The 22,429-nt window shown below is 48.6% G+C and overlaps 1 protein-coding gene across 1 annotated transcript in view; it reads right to left on the bottom strand.

Moving 5' to 3' along the window:
- Window positions 1–22,429, bottom strand: part of CACNA1I (calcium voltage-gated channel subunit alpha1 I) — a 60,108-nt gene that overhangs the window by 14,209 nt on the left and 23,470 nt on the right. Inside the window, exons 9-23 of the mRNA XM_084643430.1 lie at window positions 21,320–21,739; window positions 20,428–20,528; window positions 18,918–19,041; window positions 17,881–17,949; window positions 16,903–17,087; window positions 16,247–16,373; window positions 15,066–15,191; window positions 13,724–13,813; window positions 12,505–12,697; window positions 11,154–11,305; window positions 7,960–8,069; window positions 7,421–7,554; window positions 6,112–6,182; window positions 2,087–2,165; window positions 1,050–1,171 (exon numbers count right to left, since the gene is read on the bottom strand). Of these exons, the coding sequence (XP_084499556.1) occupies window positions 1,050–1,171; window positions 2,087–2,165; window positions 6,112–6,182; window positions 7,421–7,554; window positions 7,960–8,069; window positions 11,154–11,305; window positions 12,505–12,697; window positions 13,724–13,813; window positions 15,066–15,191; window positions 16,247–16,373; window positions 16,903–17,087; window positions 17,881–17,949; window positions 18,918–19,041; window positions 20,428–20,528; window positions 21,320–21,739 (2,103 nt within the window). The remainder of the gene's footprint in view (window positions 1–1,049; window positions 1,172–2,086; window positions 2,166–6,111; window positions 6,183–7,420; window positions 7,555–7,959; window positions 8,070–11,153; window positions 11,306–12,504; window positions 12,698–13,723; window positions 13,814–15,065; window positions 15,192–16,246; window positions 16,374–16,902; window positions 17,088–17,880; window positions 17,950–18,917; window positions 19,042–20,427; window positions 20,529–21,319; window positions 21,740–22,429) is intronic.

Here is a 22,429-nt window from a genome sequence, read left to right as displayed (position 1 = left end):
GCCCCCGGCAATCACAGGAAGACCATCACATTTGACAGTCTCTGCCCAGTGCTCCAGAAACAGGTGTCCTCTTCCCCATAAGCCTAGGGAGAAAATTCCTTCCAGACCTGCAAATGTGAACATTTTAATTCTGCAAGTGTGAGCAAGAGTCACTGCAACTAAGTGCCTAATCCCCTTCATCTCCCAAAGACACTACCCATGTCCAAAGAATTGTCCATTTCCCCTCCTTGAATCCTTGTAAGCTATTTAATTTGGAGCAATATGATTTGAACATGGGGGAGAAAACTTATCTGCCTGAGGTTTCTAAATCACAAGCCACTCCCATTGCAGCTCCATGTGTGTGTCATACCAAATGCCCCCCCACACTCAGCCTCAGAGAAGGGGCTAGGGTGGTGATGGTGGTGAATCTCCCTTCTCAGCATGGCCACACTGTTGTCCTGCTCCTTGAGGAGAGAGTTTGCACTTCTATCAGCCAGCTGCCTGCAAGACTAAATGGGCCAATGATCTGATCTAATCTGGCAGGAAGTAGAATCCTGGACTAGATGGGCCAGTGGTCTGAACTGGCAAGCCAGCATCTACATTTCCTCATCATTGAGCTCCTGTAAAAACAGTTTCTGTCAGAAAACAGGGCCTGCACCAGATCCAGTCTGCAGGACCCCTAATGGCCTGTAGTAGATTGCCTAATAGGTTACACTGTCTGACTGACTGGAAGAGTCAGCAGACCGTCTCTTAAACCCAGCAGCAGCTGCTGCTTTAAGTATTTGCCCCTGGCTGCAATAGCTTCTGTCTTGGACCCAGCCCTGCTCCTATCTAGCCTCACACCAGGTAAACCAGTTTTGACCCTGGGCCCTGACTCCTGACTCCGGCTGTGACCCTTGGCTCTGGCATTGGGCCTCTGACTCTGGGTCTGACGCCCACTCTAACCCCTAGACATGGCCACCCATGTCCAAGTCACCGACAGTTCCAAGCAGTGCTGATCCCTCCCACTCAAGCGTAGAATTTCTCCTTCATTAGAACAGAGATGTTTCCTCCTCTGAGGCCCATGTTACCTTCATGATTCCATTCCAGTTGTCGCCAGTGGAGACCTGGAAGAGCGTGAGGAAGGCCATCCCAAAGTTCTCAAAGGTGGCATGGCGGCTCATGCCCTCACAGGGGTTCTCGTCATTGCACACTGCAAAGGAAGGAATTTATAATTGTGCAGTGGATTGATTCCTAGCTCTCAGAGTGTGCCAGGGACTCAGAATAAGCCTCCCTGTGACCATTCCACTCTGAGATTATTAGCTTCACATCCAGAAGTCTGCACTTAATGGCTCCAGTCTATAGTCCCATAGGCTGGGTCCATGACAGTAATGACCAATGGGTTGGACATTGTCTAGCAGTATCAGAATAATTACCCCAACCCCAGGATATCGAGCAGCATAACTCATTTCCCACGGATGTCCCCCAGCATGCTTAGTGGTCCAAAACATAGTTCTCCTTTACCCCATGGCTGCCGATCCAAGCCTGCAAGCTTGCTGTGCTGGCACCATCCATTAAAATGAAGGGATTTTGAGGGTTTTCCTGCTACAATCAGCAGCATAGCAAGTGCATGTGAGCCAGACGTACCTGGCATACTGGTAAGAGTGGTAAAATGCTACCCCCACAACACCCAGCAGTAGTCACTTGATCACGGGCCTAATCCTCTTGGTGTGAAAGAAGATTCCCTGCCCCTCTTCATGTACTTGGCTGAAAGTTTTGCCCATTGATACATGTCAACATGGACCAGAGGAGTGCATGAACTTCCCCTGAGTCTTCCCTTTAGCCATTTGGCTGGAACTGGGACAGAGAGGAGCTGATTTGCTGAGGCAGTGCATGGAAAGCAAACACTTAAGAATGAGAGAAAGCCATCTAACTCTCTCATTCTGAGACAGGTTTTTTGGAAAGGTGGAAATTCCTATCATGGCAAATACCCAGAGAGGAGGTTAAAGGTCATCAGAATACCCAGCCCTTTCATTAAATCAGAGCTGGGCCTGCTGCAATATGGGAAACTGCCATTTTTTTTTCCATTCTTTGGCTCACCCAAGAGCACGGCATGCTTGAAACTTACCCAGCTTCCCAAAGAGTTCCACTCCTAGAGCAGCGTAGATGAAAAAGAGGAGCATGAAGAGCAGTCCGAGGTTCCCCACCTGAAACCAAACCGAACCATATCAGGCTAAGCCAAGCCAAGCCAAGCCAAGCAAGACTGAATCACACCAGGCCAAGCCAGCTATCATCACTCTAGCAGCAGCAACAGAACACCATCAAATATTTCCACTCCGAAACCTTTAGAAACTTCATGCATGCAACCACTCAGAACCCAGGAAGTTGCCAGTGAAGCCACCAGTCATGCTCACAGTAACCTCATCTCCCCAGGCCTTCCTACCCAAACATCCTAACCTTCAAAGCTACTCACAGCCGCCACGGCTCCTTTCATTCGTAGCCTATAGCGGGTCATCCAGTTCCTCACAATCCCACCCCTCAGACTCCAAGCCCAGAGAGATGAAGATAATCACATTTAGGCACATATGGAGTGGTGAAGCCTGTTGCACAGGACAAAGTATGAGCCAAGAGTAAAATTTTACCCCAAAGAGCCCCCCTCCCCAGCTGCCCAGCTCCCCCTCAGTGCTGCTGCCTGGTGCATTGTGGGAGTCAAGGTGCTAGTCAAATGTGGGGGCAGAAGAGGGTGAGAGCAGGTCTATCAGCGAGCACCGCGGGAGTGGGCATGCGGCAGGGGGCAGAAGGAATGAACCAGGCCCTCCTGATATGTGTGGTGGGAGGGGAACAAGGGAGGAGAGAGACTGCAGGGACTCAAGTAGGGAACTAGGCCTGTGTATGAGGAGTGGAAGGAGTGGTAGCCTGTGGGAGAGAGCCCAGTTTCTATGCCCCCAGCTATCGCACTTGCAGGGTTTCCCATGGGGCTGCTGTCTGGTGCACCATGGAAGCTGTGCCAGCAGTAACAGGGGAAAGCACTCCCCTGTTATCCCTCCCCAATATCTCTGCTTGCCTCTCCAATTCCTGGCTCCATTGTCTGCAGTGAGGAGTGTGAGGAACAGGCCAGCGTGTCCAGAAGGCAGACTGGGCGGCAGCAGAAAAGGGAAGTAGCTGACGCCAGCTGGTAGCTCTGTGGGCTGAGCTAGGTGAGGTGCTGATGAAGGAGGGGAGTAACTCTGATCTGGTTACATTTAAAAATTTGGAAAGCAGCCTTGGTGTGAGATGTCAGCACATGTGTGCGTGCACTTGTGCGTACACACTGACTGTGGGGAGGGGAGGGTTCTAGCCACAGGGAGCTGAAAAAAGCTGAGACGCTCAGGGATAAATTTCCAAAAGGGATTTTTTTTTAAATGACATCTTTATTCACTTTTCAGAATGGTTGCAGAGTAACAAAGACAGACAGGGGATTCAAACAGGGCAGCCAGAGAAGCCTTCCATGCCATTAGCAAGACAAAACCATTGATGACTTTCTGCTCTAGTAATATAAAGAGAAAGGTCGAGAGGAGAACAGAGTGCCAAGGAAAGGAGAGACTGTTTTAAGACACTTATTCTGCCAATGTTAATAAAGCTTGGAGAAAAATAGTATTATGGATAATTCAATTGTCCCCTGAAGAGTTAGTGTGTAAAAGAAAATATGGAGACTAAATTCAATCATTTAAATGTGAAACAGAGGGGTTTTAGTATTGCCTTAAGAGCACATTTTAACACAGTCTTGAGTGTGGAGTCATTTTTGATGCCTCCATAATGTAACTTTATTAAATGAAGTCAACCTTTCCCTATTACAGAACCAAGGACCATCAGATAGGAAGGTCCTGACTACACACTCCTTCAGTGCCAGAAATTACTACTGGAAATTCCTTGACCCAGTACTCTTTGCAAGGGGGGACCTTCTTTTAATAGGTGTTTGTGTGTGTGCAGGGGCAGATATTAAGAACTCTTGCTTAGCAGTGAGGTTCTTTGGTGAAATAATGTGAAAGACCCAGGATTTATTAAGCATGGAAGAATGGTGACCTTGTAACCAAGGTGCTGCCTTGGGATTCAGAAGATCTGGGTTCAATTCTCAGCTCTGCCCCAGAATCCTTAGGTGACCCTAAGCAACTTACTGCAGCTCTGTGGCTCAGTTTCCCTATCTGTAAAATGGAGAAAATAGCATTGACTTTGTTTATTTAGACTGTAAACTCTTTGAGGCCGAGACTGTCTCTTACTCTGCATATTATACAAAAATGATAAAAGGTTTAGAAAATCTGACCCATGAGGAAAGGTTAAAAAAACTGGGCATGTTTAGTCTTGAGAAAAGAAGACAGAGGGGAGGGACCTGATAACAGTCTTCAGATATGTTAAGGGCTGTTATAAAGAGGACGATGATCACTCGTTCTCCATGTCCACTGAAGGTAGGACTAGTAATCAGCTTAGTCTGCAGCAGGGAGACTTAAATTATATATTAGGAAAACCTTTCTAACTGCCAGGATAGTTAAGAACTGGAAGAGGTTACCAAGGAAGGTTGCAGAATCCCCATCATTGGAAGGTTTTAGGAACAGGTTAGACAAACACCTGTCAGGGTTGCTCTACGTTTCCTTGGTCCTGCCTCAGCACACGGGACTGGACAGGATGACCTCTGAAGTTCCTTCCAGCCCTACATCTCTATGATTCTATAAAAGCATCAAGCACAATAGGGCCCGGGTCTCAGTTGGGGCCCCTCACTGCTACTGTGATAAATAAAGAATCTCAATAAATAGAGGAAAGTCAGATGAAGCCCAGAATTCAGCGAAGACTGGAAACTGTGTTTCCATCTCATTCTTGTGCCAAGTGATTCCCTTTAATTCAGATGGACATGGTTTAGTGACAAAAATATCAGAATTAAGTTCCTTGTGTAACTGCTCGTGCTGTCCCCAGATTGATTTTCAGCCCGGCCTCATTCACGAACACTGGTGTGTTACCTAATAAATCAGCTGACAAATGCCTGTGCATTTCGATTTCCGATAAGATTACAGTCTGCTCTGGGCCTGCCAGAGGAATGATCTGATCTATGATCAATACAAAAAGAAAAGGAGTACTTGTGGCACCTTAGAGACTAACCAATTTATTTGAGCATGAGCTTTCGTGAGCTACAGCTCACTTCATCGGATGCATACCGTGGAAACTGCAGCAGACTGCTGCAGTTTCCACGGTATGCATCCGATGAAGTGAGCTGTAGCTCACGAAAGCTCATGCTCAAATAAATTGGTTAGTCTCTAAGGTGCCACAAGTACTCCTTTTCTTTTTGCGAATACAGACTAACACGCCTGTTACTCTGAAACATGATCAATACAGCTACTTGGTGCCATTATTCCTTTCTTAACACGTCTCTCTGGAGGATCCAAAAGAGAAGAAAACTGTTTCTCTGGCTGCTCATCCATCACAGGGGCTTCTCTCAGCGGGCCTGATGCCTGCATGAGGTGGTACATGAATAACTGATTCCAAAACAGCTGCCACTCACAGCTCGTGAAATCCTTCTGTCTAGCTGTCTTTCAGGAGGCATTTAGCTGCATGTTGTACAAGCCACCACAGGTAATGTCACTGCTTCTCGTGGGGTGAGAGGTTCAAAATCACTTGCAGACCAAGGAGGAGAAGAGGGCAAATGGAAAGCAAGCAGGCAGGCGGTGGCAGAAATGAAACAAGCACAGCATGGAAGAGGACAGTGGAAAGGGAGAACAAGTGGGAAAGAATGAGAGGGACACAGAAGAGATACTTGAACATCAGCTTTCTCCCTAAAATGGTCATGGTTTGCTCTCCATCCTCATGGCAAATGAGTGTGAGGAAAGTGACAGCAGTAAGGGGGAAGGGGCAGCCAAAAATAAAGCAGGTCTCATGCAGGAATGGAGCATTGCTTTATTCAGTAACACCATGGGGGGTTAAAGTCGTGAGCAGACAAGGCCAGAAAGAAATGAATGTAACCATGTGGTTGACATATCGATATGAGCACGACCCTCTGGCACATCATGCCACTGTCTTAAAGACCTCAGCAGACACCGTCTCTCTGATTCTAGGCACGCTCAGGGAAATGAACTAATGGAAAGACCGGTGCACAAAAGGGGCATCTTTCTAGTAGCTGCTTTCTTTTACCTGTGGCAGAGCTTGCACAACTGTGTCCAGTAATGCCCGCATCCCTGTCGCCATCTTCAGTAGCTTCAGCACTGGTACCAGAACCAAAACAAAAGTGTTACTCAGAGCTGGGACTCAAGGGAGAGAAATCTGCTTCCAGTATGCCAGGACAACTGGAAGGAGCACACCATGTGGGTGTTCTATCGTTCTCCTCCATTGTAAAACTGACTCACCAACCTCTCTCTCCTCCTCCAACTGGCCATTTTCCTTCCACGCCCCACCCCCACGTCCGCCCCACGGTCCCTTCCATTCTAACTTATCCCTCTGCATACTAACGACCCATCTCTCTCATTCCATGCTCACTCTGGTTCCTTCCATCCTATCCCCATACATCCTGAACACTGGCCCTCCCTTTCCCAACACCACACATCACCAATCTTACAGAATCATAGAATATCAGGGTTGGAAGGGACCTCAGGAGGTCATCTAGTCCAACCCCTGCTCAAAGCAGGCACAATCCCCAATTTTTGCCCCAGATCCCTAAATGGCCCCCTCAAGGATTGAACTCGCAACCCTGGGTTTAGCAGGTCGATGCTCAAACCACTGAGCTATCCCTCCCCCCTTACTGAGCTATCCCTCCCCCCTTTCTCCTACTCCAATTCTGTATCTTTCTACACCTGCTTCATTTCCTCCTCCCTCTCCTTTTTGCTGCAGCTTGGCAAGTATTCGCCCTCATCACTGTAAATCTATCCTCCCCAGTGCAAACCATACAGGCCCTTTGTCTTTTCTGTAAAAATTACAGCAACATTTGCATTACAAAAGAAAAGAAGAAAGAATTTGTTTCTCACAAAATCTGCCAATCATTTTGGTCCCTCTCACAAAGTGAAAGCCACTACTGCTCTCCTGGACAAAGGTTTGTCTAAATGTCAAGTTGAGGGCAATCAGGAGACAGCCTAAGGGATTGTCTACACATGAAAATCAATCAGGAATAAGGTGGTGGATTAACTATTTCTGATTAAACTCCATGTGTGAATGCTCTTATTCTGGAATAAGAGTGCTTTGTTCTGAATAAACTTAATCCAAAATGGATTAAGCTAATTCAGAATAAGGCACTCTTATTCCAGAATAAGAGCATCCACACATGGAGTTAATCTGGAATAGCTATTCCAGAATAACTGCTCTTGTAAACAAGCCCTGAGTTTCCATAACCATCCAAGATTACAGATATGAGAAGCCAATTGGTGAACTGGCATCACAGGCAGCACCCAGTGCATTCTGTCCCACCCCAGGGGTGTCTGTGCCCCACGTCTCCCTCCAGTGTCTCTCTCACCCCGGGCAATGCGCAGCACCCTCATGATGCGGATGATGGTGGGGTTGATGGGGAGAGCTGCGTTGATTTCAATCTCCTCCAGCGTGATGCCCATGACAGATAGCAGCACAATGGCCAGGTCCAGCTGGTTCCACCTTAAAAAAATAAAAGAATAAGGAAGAATGGAGCTTTTCAGTGTGACTGACAGGGGAATGTGAATTCATTACATTTTAAATATAAAGTAAAATAAAATCCTCCAAATCAGTGAATCGGAGGCCTCGCTGTGACAGTTAGAGCCTAATATGACTGGATGTCATTTATTCTACTCCCGTCTACTCTGCTTCCTGGACCAATCAGCAGACTCCAACAAGAGGAAGCATTGGATAACTCTCATTAACCCGTTATCGCTCCAGTGTGTTTAAGGTGAAGCTAATAAGATCTTTGCTACCCAGAACAAGGAAGAAGTTGAGGCCCCCATGCTCTAGGATTCCACTGCAGATACAGATCCCTCCCCAAAACTTCACTGCCTCACCGGACGACCTGCGTGCCCTACTGCTCACCTGTCTTTGAAGAATCGCCGCAATCCAAACGCCACCAGCTTCAGAACCGCCTCCAGCACAAAAACTGTGGTGAACATGTAGTTGCAGTACTTCAGGGCAGTCTCAAGAGACTGTGGATGGAAAGAGATGCTGAGAGAGGTGGAGAGTGAGAGGCATTAACTACAGACGTGCTTGTGAAGTCACTGAGTTCCAGCCTGCTTAACTGGTCAGGAATGGTGGAGGCAGGAGGGGGCTGCCAAATCCTGGATTGCAACAACTTGAATGCTGGCACAGACTTACCAAGGGCAGCAGCCATCACACTGCACTCCCATGCCAAGGGGCTCTCAGGATACCTGCTGCTCTGCCTAGCCACGGCTCAAGAGAATGGGCGGTGGTGTGCAAAGGGTTAACAAAGCATCATCACCCAGCATCTCTGACATCAGCAGCATCAGGTTCATGGGACATCACCCAGGTGTTACCCTATAAATGGCTTCCATAAATCTACAGGGAATGCTTCAGGCAGGGAGAGTGCATCAGAGCAAATAACCTGTCGCTATCTGCAGTAAGGGGAAACCCCGTGTCTCTGGTTGGGGACTAGGTGGGTATTTAGCAAGCTTCCGCCCTCTACTCCGCTGCCCTGGTTCTCCTGTGTAAGGTCTCTGTTCTCCACCAAACAGTGGCACCAGCTAGGGAGGGCTGTGGGGGTGAATACCACCCCCGCCCAAAGTGTTTAGACTTACTGAAAGTTCCACAGACCCTGGGCTGCTCACTTTTAAGCAGTGGCTCCATACTAAATCACTACTGTGGCTCCTGGAGCAGTGGAGTGTCCCTCCGGCTGCGTGATCGCAACACCACTGAAATTTGACCTGGGTGCCCCTTTGTACAGAGAAGGGAGACTCCCTGGCTGAAGGTGACCTCGCGGAGTGGGCGGGGACTGGAATTAGCCCTCCCCCAAAGAAATATCTGAATTGGTGCCGCTGCCACCAGAGGGTTTCTATTAATTGTATGTAGCATGTCCACAGAACCTTTTACCTGGAAATCTAAAAGCACTTCGCAAGAACTGATTAGGGAAGCCTCACCATACGCCTGTGAGGAAATGGGTATGCTTATCCCTATTGCAAAGATGAAGAAACTGAGACACAGGGAAGCTAATTGACTTGTGCAAGATGTGATGTGTGGGTGAGAAGGGATAAGGGATGCTAACTTTTGCAGAACAAATAGGGATATAGGAAACACTGTGAGGAATCCAGGGCAGGACGAGGGGGCAGTTCAGGAACACAAGATAAACAGTAACAAAATTAAACAGCCAACCAGAAAGATAAGCTGGACCTAGAGGAAAAACTTGGCAGTGAATCAGAGTAACAGGCGTGTTAGTCTGTATTCGCAAAAAGAAAAGGAGTACTTGTGGCACCTTAGAGACTAACCAATTTATTTGAGCATGAGCTTTCGTGAGCTACAGCTCACTTCATCAGATGCATGCCGTGGAAACTGCAGCAGACTTTATATATACACAGAGAATATGAAAAAATACCTCCTCCCACCCCATTGTCCAGCTGGTAATAGCTTATCTAAAGTGATCATCAGGTGGGCCATTTCCAGCACAAATCCAGGTTTTCTCACCCTCCACCCCCCCACACAAATTCACTCTCCTGCTGGTGATAGCCCATCCAAAGTGACAACTCTTTACACAATGTGCATGATAATAAAGTTGGGCCATTTCCTGCACAAATCCAGGTTCTCTCACCCATTTGTGCAGGAAATGGCCCAACTTTATTATCATGCACATTGTGTAAAGAGTTGTCACTTTGGATGGGCTATCACCAGCAGGAGAGTGAATTTGTGTGGGGGGGTGGAGGGTGAGAAAACCTGGATTTGTGCTGGAAATGGCCCACCTGATGATCACTTTAGATAAGCTATTACCAGCTGGACAATGGGGTGGGAGGAGGTATTTTTTCATATTCTCTGTGTATATATAAAGTCTGCTGCAGTTTCCACAGCATGCATCTGATGAAGTGAGCTGTAGCTCACGAAAGCTCATGCTCAAATAAATTGGTTAGTCTCTAAGGTGCCACAAGTACTCCTTTTCTTTTGGCAGTGAATGTGAGCAACAATAGACAAGTCACAGCCCTGGTCACTTCTAATACAACCAGCTCCAGCTATGAAATCAGATTTGACACCTCAAACCCCTCAGGAGTTTACCAAGGGCTTCCTGGAGATGGAAAGGGGCTCCCTGGAACTGCATGCTTCTGGACAGACAGAGCAGTGAGTGTGGTGCTTTCAGATAGAGGGAGAAAGCCCCTTTTCCAGCACACATTTCCCCTCTCCCGCACGTGTCTGTAACCCTGTCAACAAATATTGAGGATTTCCAAATCTCCCCCACCCCAAATATTGATCTTTCCCAACCCTCAAGACCTTCTATTGTGATCATCCTTCTTCCAGCTGAGAGAAACTAGGTCAGACTCTCTTCAGAGTCTGTCCACACTGCTTCTCTTGTGGAATGAGGGTGATTGGGTGAGGGTCTCTCTTCAGCTATCCAAGGACTGGGTCTGCCAGCCCCTGTAGCACTCCCAACTTACTCCACTGAGGTTTGGGGGTGGCTACTGAGAAACTGAAATCTGATCCATCTAGCAACGCAAAGCACTAGCTCCCAGGGGCAGTATGCCACCCTCTGCTGGGGCCCAAGGGAAACTACAAAGAGAAGGAAACCACAAGGCTAAACTTGGGTCATCCACATGACAGTGGAAAGAACTAACTCCCTCTATCACCCTATCTTGCAGAATTTTGCACGACAATTTTCATGGGGACCCTCCTCTACCATCTATCATGGTAGATCATGACACCGGCAGCTGTAGAGAAATTACACAATCAGTCGCTGGTTAGTGTTTCGAGCACGTGGGGTTGCCAGGATAAGGAGTGGGGAGGAGACATTGCAGAGAGGATAGGTTTGAGGAAGATAGAGGTTAGAAAAGGTTACAGAATATATAGAGATTTCCTTTGGGTTGCAATTTGACCCCCCTCTGCAAAGCATGCTGGGAGATGCTGCTCTTCCAAGTCAATCTCTAATGGCTGCTAAGTTTTACTTATAACCTAGTGACCCCTTATGTGTTTGACTGCTTGGAAGGGAAAATGTCAAGTCTCTTTTGTTATGGAAAATGAGATGGGGAAAAGAAAGAGAGGGAGGTAGGGGCAGGGTTTGGTCCCTTGAACTCACTCACCACTGGCTGGTTGTAGTGCTCCAGGGACATGGTGACGACGTTGAGGCAGATGATGAAGGTGATGAAGATGTCCAAGTAGTGGCTGGTGCAGACCGAATGGATGAGGAGGCGGACAGAGCAGTAGGTGGCATAATACGGCAAGCGCTGCGCCTCTTCAATGGGAGGGGGGGGAGAGAGAGAGAGAAGATAGAAGAGAGAGGGAAGAGAAACAAAGGGAATTAGGAAGGAAAGTGGGGGAAAGAACAGAAGCAATGGAAAGGCATGGAGGGAGGGAGAGACAGAAACAGGAACGGAGAAGGAAGAAGCAGAGGAAACAGATAGAAAAAGGAGAAAAATAAAATAAAGAATGCAGAGAAAGAAAACAGAAATGGTGAGGAAAGAGAGAGTGTAAAAGGAAAGAGGAGGCAGGGAGAGACAAGAGAGGGAAGGTGGGAGCGATAGAAAGAATCTGTTAGTCCTATGTTTGTGGAAATGGCACTAAATCAGCATTTCATGCCTCAACAAATTAAGATCACAAATGATAAAAAGGAGCAATTGGCTCCAGGAGACGCCCAGAGGTGGCATCAGGGACAGGAAAAACTGAAGAAGGGGAAGGAAGACGGAAGCCCATGGGCTTGGAAAGGAGGAGAGTAATCAGACAGGATCTCCAGGGTAGGGGTAGGAAGGAGCAGGGGTGATTGCCAGCACCCAGAGTCAAGTGTGCATCTGTGATGTTTCTCTCACTGGAGCACAGAAAACAGACACGTGGGGACCATCACTGTGGGGGGACCCTCTTAGTTCCAAGGAAGCCTTGGAGAAACTGCCACAGGAATAGAAAGGCCCAGGAACACAGTGTGGGTTTTTTCCTCTTCTCCCCTGCCTCATTTTGCATTAAACAGGAAAGGATTAATGTAGGGGTCCGCCCAACAGCACTGGCTGGTGCCGCAGGGCTCTCCAAAGGAGTGTCTAAATCCCTGAGGGAGGGAGTGTGTGTGTCTGGGTGGAGGTTCCCAGAGAACACACACACACACACACACGCACACGTCTATGAATGTGTTATTTTCTAGAGGCAAGGCGTTAAGGGAAAAGGAGCCTTTCCCAACACCCCCTGTTGCCATCAAGCACCCTGTCACCTCTACCCTCTGTTGCCGGGATTCTGACGCGAGGGTAGCTGGCTGGGGGAGTCAGGCAATGCGGCAGCCCGGCAGCAGTGTCCCACCGAGAGCAGAGCAGTGCTGAGAGCACTGACAGAGATGCTGTTATAGAGAAACTGATCAGTCAAAAAATAAAAGAAGAGGAGAAGGGGGGGGAGGGGGTTTTTCTCAGAAAACCTTGGCCTACGAACCAACCAAACACTGAGGCTGTGCCTTACTCCTGCGCTTCTTCTCCAGGCGCCTGAGGCGCTTTTCCTCCCGCCGGCGTGCCTCCTCTGCCTCCTGATGCTGCCGGCACTTGTGGAAGTTCTCCACCACCACCCCCACGAACATGTTGAGAACGAAGAAGCTGACGATGAGGAGGAATGAGATGAAGTAAAGGAGCATCCAGGGGTTGTTGTTGGTCACTGGCTGGGAAGAAAAGAAAAGAAAGGCTGTGATTGGCTGACTGGGAGTCAGAGGTGGGGTTATGAAAATGAAGGAGAGCAGCAGGTTGTGATTGGCTGGAAGTGGCAGGATTGTGAAAATGAGGGAGATCAACAGATTGTGATTGGCTGGTTGGGAAAGGATTATGAAAATGAGGGTAGGAGCAACAAATAGTCTGGGTGTCTGGAAGTCAAGGAGAAGTGTATAATAATAATAAAGCACTCAGGATGCTGCACCTACAATTCCAATATAATCACAACAGATCAAATGGACAATTAAAACATCAGAGAATATGACAGACACTAAAGATACCTGAAGAAAAGGTGTGTTGGGCTGAGGGTAGGTAAATCACACCTCTAAGGTGCAATGGGGGAACCCCTGAAAGGTGAGGGGTGCCTGAAAGCAGGTGTCAGTCAGGATCAAATAGAAAAGTTTCTCATTACTGTTTCTAGGTTTCTCACCACTGAGGGTTTTAAAAGACCAACAGCACTTTTAGTGCTGAGAACAGAGGGTAAGGATAGTATCCTCACGGCCATTCAGTCCTCTGTCGCTGCAGCCTTTGCCAGGGGCCTGACCCTGCATTACTCAAGTCAATGTGAGTTTTGGGTACCATTGGGACTTAGTTGCAGGGACAGAGGATCCCAATTTATAAGCAATTAGAGGAACCAACTGTAAATCTGGTGGATGCACCATGTCGAGAAAGACATGGGTGACTGCTGCTTCAAAGGTATCACAGGATACATAAAGACCCAGCCTGCATAACTTCCCCAGCTACATCAGGCTAATCACTTCCAAACACGCCTCCCTGCGTATGCAGAACCACGGCACTGACCCACCAGTAATAACGAAAGTGAAGAGAAGGGGCTCGCAGATGGACAGGGTCAGAGCAATGCTATAAAATGCTATTGGGTGGAGAGGAAGTACCAAAAGCTGGCTGATACAGCATGCTTCCACCTTCCTGCCTGAAGGAGGTCTAGATGGCATGATCAGTTTCGAAGGAACTCTCTATACCTGCTGGTCAACAGCCACAGCATCTAGTCCGTTATACATAATATTGACCCAACCATCTTTGGAGGCCAGAACAAAGAGGGACATCAGGGCCTGGAACACAAGAGAAACACATCAGACACACAGCATCTGTGTGCGGTAGGGTTGGGATGGTTCAGGTTTTAAGTTCTTAGGCACAAAACATAATTAAAACTCAAGGTGTCATCCTCCAAGCACTTGTCATCTGCATAACTACTAACAGATGGGAGAGGGAGGGGAGCTGCCAGCAGAGAGGGACCATTATGCAAGTCTGCCCTGTGGAAGCACCAGAGTAAAAGGTTTCCCCTCCCCAGGGACAAATGAACTCAGCAACAACTGCATCAGGCAGATGAATTAAAACACAGAAAACCTCAGGACGACAGGCCTGCTGCCTGACTGTGAAAATATATAAAGGCTAGAGACATGGCAAAATCTACAAGAGCCATGGCAGATCTGGCCAACACAATCAGAAAACACCCACCGGCCACCCCTGCCTTTGAGGAAGCCTCCCTACTTGCATGCATGGGCCTTAGCTCAGAAACCAAAGAGCCTGGAGTGGCCCCTTGCCTTAGAAGGCAGCGCTCCACTGACAGGACTGGTAGGGAGGCTGCAGAGAGGAAGGGAGGATTCTGCCAATCCTGCAGACGTTTCCTTGGTGGTGCCTAAGGGGACTGCAGACACGCAGATTGCACAGACACCATTGGCCCAACTCCTCGGCGATGTAAACGGGGGTGTAAATTGCTTATGAAGGGCCTGATTCTCCTTTCACTGTTTTTTAACTGCACTGACCTCAGCGAGTTACCCTTGAGTCACACCCTGCTCAGAGAATCAGGCCGTAAGGGCTCAAAGCTGCAATCATTTACATGCAATGCCAATGGAAGGTGCTCCTGTGCAAGTGAAAGCAGGATTCACCCCTAAGCATGGGTCAGGAACCGGGTGTTACATGTTGAGGGAGGTCAGGGGCTAGCAAGAAGAGGCACACCTAGGAGAGTGTAAGGAAAAGCAGCCCCCCGCCCCCCATCCCCTGCCTTTAGCTTACACTCATGTGAGTTGCTTGAGCTGTTACATCCCCCTTTCCCCCCTCTTCAGCATGGAAGCTGTATCCTTACACGAGTTACTCTGCTTTAACCTGGACACCCATGTCTAACCAGCCTCCACCCCCACCCCCTGTTCACATGACTGCCTCCTCTGGCTCAGAGTATGTTTTGGAACACTCCACCCTTCCCCTCGAAATGAGTGAGTGTGGCTTTGGCGGGAGACACCCAAAGGGGCAAAGCACAGCCCAGGTTCACGTGAGAGGAGGGGGCTTGGAGGGTCCTGCACATACCTGTCCAAGGTTGTCAAAGTTGTACTTTTGGTGTACCCACTTGTAATTGGCGGCCATACAGTCAGACCTGTTGGTGATGTTACGGATGTCAATCCCAAGGCAGTGGTAGAACTTCCCCTTGAAGAGCTATAAGATGGAAGCGACTTGGTCAGTGAGTCTCACTCAGACTTCCTCAGTGTCAGGGGACAAAGAGCAATAGGAAGCTCCTCAGATTAGGAGCGGACATGGAGCCTTTCGCCTCTCTGTCACCGATTATAATCTTGCCCTGGGTCAGTAGTGACTGAAAGTCCTCCCACTCTGACAGCCATGTACTGGCCTGCTGGGGCTGGATTGGAACCAATGATCTAGATATGAAACACCCCATGCCCAATCCCCCAGAGCCATCCACTCCCTCAGATGGCTGCTAGGTGTACTGAAGGGAAAAAGATCTCTTGTGAGAGCAAAGACCCAGAAAAATATTGCCTACTTCACCGATACTTTTAAATAAAGGGACACTGATGCGGTTCTTCTGCCCCAGGCTCCTTTTCCATATGGAGGGTACTGGATTGCGCATTTGTACAGGCTCATCAGAACAGTCTGCATACAGACTAAGTATCGCACATTCTCTGAGACGGAAGTAACACCCACTCCAGCACTCCTCTGCAGCACAAGCCTAAAATAGGGAGGATTAACTTCCCCCCTGCTTGCCTCCGTCCCCCCTCCCCTCCCTGACACATGCCACATTGTGTGTGGATTTAGCGCTTGGAACGAAGGGGAGAGAAAGAACTGCCTAGAGCCAGGCATCGCGCAGGCCCCTGTGCGGCTGCCCCAACTGACACTGCTCTGTCACTGCATCAGAGTCATGACCTGCAGCACGCCCAGCTGCTACTCCACTCCTGGGCCTTCTCTTCAGCTCTGCTAACACCATGATCTGAATATCAGTCTCTACTGTTGAAAGACTTCAGCACTGACCCTACCTGCCACTGCCAAAGGCTTAAGAATCATTATGATGAGAACTACATAAAGGAGGACAGAGCAGGGCAGAGGATCAGGAAGGTGTCCTAGGATGCCTGGCCCACTCCCCCGCTCCCTGCGCCCCCCGCCACAACTCCATCTGCTTAATTGTGTCTACATTATGTTTCCTACATGGCAGTACAGTGCCGAGCACGTTGTGGGTGCTTGATAGACAACAACAACCCTACCTGCACACCCAGGATGCCAAAGATGATGAAGAAGGCACAGCAAATGAGGACAATGTTCCCAATGGGTTTGAGGGATGAGATGAGTGTCTCCACCACCAGCTTCAGGCCTGGGGCACGGCTGATGACCCTGGAAGGGATGGAGCGTGAGGGGGTGACACAGAGAGATGGCAGAGTTCTTTCTTCCCCTGTGTTTTCAGAATCAGACAACAGTAGCACCCCAGATATCATGGTGCAGCTATCATCCAGTGGACAGCGTGCTCTCCCTTAGGCCTGAATGCTGTGGGTTTGAGTCCCTCACAGCAGGACTTGGGCACGTTACCTAATGAGGATATTGGAGTGACTATCTTAGGGGCTGGAGGAGAAGCTGCACAGTTAAGAGAAACATCCCTGTGGAGAGGACACTACACAACATTCTCATCCCTAGTAGGATGTTCCATCAGCCCTTTTCTGATGCACAGCCCAACAGGACGCTAAGGTGTGTGTGTGTGTGTGTGTGTGTGTGAGGGGTTAACCTGGGGGTCTTGGCCAATGCCCTGTCTCTCCATAAAGCATGTTCTAATACTGGCACTGTGTGGGAGCCATTCCTGGCTGGATAGAGGAAGGGACAGAGTGAGAGAGAGGATGGAAGACTAGGAATTTGCCCATGGGGTTCTCACCTGAGAGGACGTAATGTGCGCAGCAGTCGGAGGACCCGGAGCACCCCCAGAATTTTAGCTCCTCCAGCAGAGGCCACTGAGACCACAATGTCAATGAGGGACACAAAGACCAAGAAGCCATCTAGGATGTTCCAGCTGCTGCGGAGATAGGCCTGCTCCCCAAAATATAGGCCTAGAGAGACCACCTACAGGACAGGAGGGGGGAGAGCATGGGGAGTTAAACTCTCCACCATCCAGAGGGAAGGTACTTAATAACTCGATAGCAACAGGTGAAGAAGCAATGATGACCCATCTTTCACCCTTCCATGACATTGATACTCATCTGCTTTCTCAGAAAAGACCCACAGTCTGTGAAGTAAAAATGGAGGCTCAGAAATCAAATGCTGGAGTGCAAATGTTCTAGAAAAAACAATAAAGACCCACCAAAGCCTTGATGAAGTCCTCTCACCTCTCAACCAATATCTCCTCCACTCCCCCGAGCACTACCACACTGGAGGGAGATGGTGATGTATAGAGGATAAGACAAGGTGCATGCAGTCAGAAGACAGGGGCTCTCATCCATGCTCTTCTGGTGACTTTATGTAAATCACTTAATCCAAATTTTTCAAACTTGAGTATGTAAAATTAAGCACCTAAATCCATATTCAGACATTTAAATAAGTAGTTTGCTTTTCAGAGCTGCTGAACACCAGAAGATGCTACCGAAGTCAGTGGAAATGGTGAATGCTCATCACCTCTGAAAACCAGGCCCCTTGTTTAGATGTCTAAAAGGTGTTTAATTTCATGCATCCAAATCTGAAAATGAGATTCAAACCCAATGGTTGGACATTCCCTTACCATGACAGAGTTCATGAGGAGTGGGTGGACCTCCCTGGAAGACTGAAAGGATGGATGGACTGAGGAAAGATGACAAGTAGAGGGCAGATGTGTTGGGCCCATGACACATGGGAAAAGGCTGACTGTCTCCAGGTGACTTACCTTTAGTGTCATCTCAGCTACGAAGATTGCCGTGAAAATGTAGTTGGATACGGTGAGAAAGATCCTCTCCTAGAAAGAACAGAAAAAAGCCCCTAAAACACTGAGAGACATTTCCACACTTCTGTGAGTTTACTAAATCCTTTGTTATGAACTTGACAAATTTCACTGTCTTGTGAAGGTGGGAGTGAGAGCACTGGCTACAGCCAAGGGCACATGCTGAACAACCTTCATCTCTCCCGGTTCAGCTAATGCACCTCGGTCCTGACCTTCAGTGTTCCCTGTTACTCCAGTCTTGCAACTCCCACACAGCTCACTAATGCACTGTAATTGTGATCTGCAGCATCTGCTGCTAATCCAGCTATGGAGACTTTCATCACCTGGCAATGCAACACAATGCTGACTGGCAGCCCAGCCCTGTCACCCCACTCTTGGACCTCTCCTGAGCCCAGACTTCACCTAACTGTGGTGTCATTTGGCGATGTGGACTCAGCAGAGACACTCAAAAAGCCATTTCAGCTGTGACCTCTGTTAAGAATGAATTGAGGAGAACCGAGAATATATTCACCCACTGAAGCAGACCAGCCTCTCCCCAACCACGGCACCCAGATCCACATTCAAAGCCAATGCAGAAACAGCACACTTGAATCCTAGCATGCCATTCCCATGGGCACACTGCTACATAGCCAGGTTACCATCCTCTTTTAGTTTCATGGTCCCTAGTTATTTGACTCCCATTGGCAAGCCACCTCCCAACTGTGAGTGCCTGGAGGACCCTTCTGCCTTCCATGATATAGGAAGCTACTCCTGAGAAAGAAGGATTATACTATTTTAAGGCCTTGAAAGGGAGGCAAGCAGGCCTCTTATTCCATACAGAGAAATCATGGGGGGGGGGTGTATTTGGGGGATGGGGGTTACTCTCCAGCACTGGGGCTTATCCAGAGCCTATGCAATGCCCAGAGAATTACTGAACTTTGTCCACCACACCTGTTCAGGGGTTGTGTTCAGCCAAAAAAGGTTGAGGGTACAAGTTTGCTCACCGTGCTCCGATGCTCGATCTGCGGTCTCTCCAGGGCAATGGTGATGCAGTTCAGGAAGATGAAGGCCAGAACAACATAGTCAAAGAGCTTGTGAGCAATGATGGTTTGGCAGAGGATGCGGAACCTGCAAGAGAGTTCCAAAAGGACTCATGTGCCTGGGGTGAAATTAAATTGGGTATGGCGGGGGATGGAGAAAGAGAGTTCTGCCTGAATTGTAACATTCTCTAGTGTAATATCAGCTGCCCTGTTGTGCACATTACCAGACTGGAAAGGACACATATTTGTTCAGGGAGGAATTGTCTTTTTGTTTGGTGTTTGTACAGCACCTAGCACAACAGGGTCCTGCTCCATGCCTGGGCTAACCTCAATGCAAGTAATAATAATTCTCTAAAGAGCTCCTCCTGAGGAACCACCTGCATTTGTAAGGACCTTATCCCCGAAGCGCTGTCTGTCTATTCTAGTTGTTTATATGCTCCCCATCACCACAGTACTTTTATTTCTTTCTCCTCACAACACCCCTGTGAGGTAGGGCAGAGCTGTTATCCCCATTTTACAGATGGGGAGCTAAGGCACAGGGAGGCTAAGTGACTTACCCAAAGTCACAGAGGAAATCTGTGTTGGAGCAAGGAATTGAACCTCAGTCTCCCAAGCCCCAGAGAAATGCCCAAAGCACCACACCACCCTTCCTCTCTAAGCTCTGCTCTCACAGGGTGATGATGAGTCACAATCTTTAACCCACCCCCTCTCCCCCAACTTAAAATTTCCTATCATGATATGTCTGTGCTGGGATTACCAGAGTGTTCTAGGCATCAAACTCCCTTGTGCTGCCAGCTGATGAGGAATAACTGCCATGAAAATAGATGACTAGTTCTATTGCCCTCCAGCTTCTCTAAAAGCCGCCATAACCAGTACAATAGGTAGGAGATCAGCACGTGCAGCCAAGATTAATCTTCCAGCAGTTATGATGAAACCCTCTTGTTTCCATGAGCTGTTACCCTGTGGTGTAGCATGCTGATGGTTGGTGATAAACACTGTTTCCTCCTGGTGGAAGGAGGAGTTCTTCTAATATTTATTTTGGTAAGTGCAGAGAATACTAACTTTGCCCAAACAAAGTGTGATTGGATTGCTAATAAGTCAACTTCGTGGCCTCTAATGCAATGCAGGCCACTCTTGTGCCACCAGAGACATTGCCAACGGCACAGATAAGTTAAGAATACATTCATCATCTTTTTTGGTCAGAATTAGTATTCTCTGTCTTGCCTTAAGTTACACTGAGGAAAAACAGAGCATTCCCCGGAAGGAAAACAACAGTAGTCTTTCAGGATTCCCCTTCTCTACCCTCACCTCAGGGACCAAACAAGAGTTGGGTGGAGAGGCTGTGACTGGAAGCAACAAAATCATTCCCATCTTTGAAAGTTTAAAACTGGAGGCTCAGCATCCAACCCATGTACATGGCTGCTGCAACAGGATTATACTAAACCACCTCTCCACTGACAAAATTGGGGCGAACCTGTTTTGTGGAGAGAAGAGGTAGATGGACCAATCCTCCCGTATCTCACACCAGTCTGGCTTATATACGTCCATCATCTTCCGGATGCGGAAACACAGGCTCTGCAGGACACAAGGGACTGGGTTGTCACTGGCCACCTCCCCACTTCACTGAGAAGTCCATTCTGTCCTTTTCCTTTAAACCTAAAATACCAGTAACTTGGATACATTGCCTCTCCAGATCCTCCTCTCTCTACCCTCTCCGCCCCAACCCCACATGAGGAAAGGAGCTGATGTCATAGTCACAGGGGGAGCGATGAGGTGGGTGGAAAATTCATTGGGCCTGCTATTCCATAAGCCTGTTTTCCTCCCAGAAGGAAGAGTATCAAGCTTCACTTCTGACTCCTTAAAACTGAACCTGATGCTAGCCTGTACTCTGCTGTGGAATGCTGACACTGATGCTGCCCGTTGCACACTGGATCTTTGTATCAGCACTACCCGTGAACCTCAGGGACAATGGAGACAGAGTACTGGGCCCACAGCCTAGCCAATGAGCCTAAGGCAGAATGGGCATCTACTGGCATCTTTCCTCCTAAGTGAAGTCCTAGTGATGTCATTTTATACAGTGAAAACTTCTGCTAAAATATCCATTGACCCTGACCCCACTGGAGTGTCACAGTAATCTCTTCAGTTTTGGGCCTCGGAGCCTTGGAGGCTGGCTAAGAAGCAGCACTCTGGTCTTCTTCTGCTTGAGGCTCCAAGAGACCTCAGGCTAGCCCATAGGGATTCTGTGATCTGATCTTGCCTTGAGCACGGACGTCTCCCAGGCTGGCACAACTCACCTCCCATCTCTTGTGATTGCTGTCCCCCTTGTAAGCCCTTGGTGCTCCTCTGGTGAAGCCCCCTGTACTCACATAGTCTATCTCCTCCTCGTCCTCTCCATGTTCCTTGCGGTCGTCCATCTTTGGGAAAATCTCCTTAGCGATATTGGGCATTTTGCCGTTACAGTCCTGGTGCTCGCTGGTGCCCAGAGCCACACCCACCTTCCGTGCTGCCCTGTGACTGGATGGGACTGATGACGTCAGCTCCACCAGGTCACAGGAATCTTTGATGTCCAGCGAGAGCGTCCGCCGGTGATGAGGGGCCCTTCCCATCCCCTCTCGTTCTCCATCCGCCACCCTGTGCCTTTCCACAGACAGCAGAGATTCATGCTCGGCAGATGGAGGTTTGTGTTTTAGGCTGTGTCCCCGAGCCAGGCTGTTCCAGCTGGAGCGGCGGCTCCCCCAGGCCCCGCTGCGGCCCCATGCACCATAGTGAGAACTGCGAGAGCTAGACTGTAAGAGAGGAAGACAGGGATTCAGTGACTCGGGTCATGGGGAAGATGGGGCCTCAGCAGGTTAGATCAAAGACTCACCTCTGGGGACCCTAAATCTCCTAATACAAGATTACAAAACCCTGCTCTCCCACCCCTCCAGGAGAGGCATTTTATGAAGTCAAAGGTGACCTCTGTAAATCTGGCATCAAATTAATTATTATTATTATTAATTAATAATTCTTAATTGGTCACTGTCATATTTATTTTATAGCCCCAGCTGTGTGCCAGGCACTTTACACATAAGGTAAGTTAGAAAGCAAAGGGCTCGTGTAGTCATTTACACCAATGGAAAGTGGGGCTAAAGCCCTACAAAATCAGGTTGGTAGCATTTTGCACTTGCTTTGCACTGGTGCACAGGGAACAGGGTGATGGATAAATCCAGCCCATAGTCTTTGCCTCAAAGAGCTTACAATCCAAATGAGAGGAGAAAGCAAGAGATATGGGTTTGAGGGTCTCAGCCTAGTCCTCCACATCACCAAATCTCAACACCAATTGTTACCAGCAGCCATCTCTGCTCACGAGAAACAAAGGACTGGGATAGCAGGGTATGCCGCACATCAGGATTGAAGTGCACCAGTAAAGCTGTGTGTGTTGGTGGTTGAATTGCCCAAGCACTGAACTAACAGGGCTGCTAGAGGACAGGATCGAA

The sequence above is a fragment of the Lepidochelys olivacea genome (genome assembly GCF_965140295.1).
Source record: "Lepidochelys olivacea isolate rLepOli2 genome assembly, chromosome: 1".
NCBI lineage: Eukaryota > Metazoa > Chordata > Testudines > Cheloniidae > Lepidochelys > Lepidochelys olivacea.
Note: the sequence above shows the minus strand (reverse complement) of the source record. Positions and strands in the feature narration are given on the sequence as shown.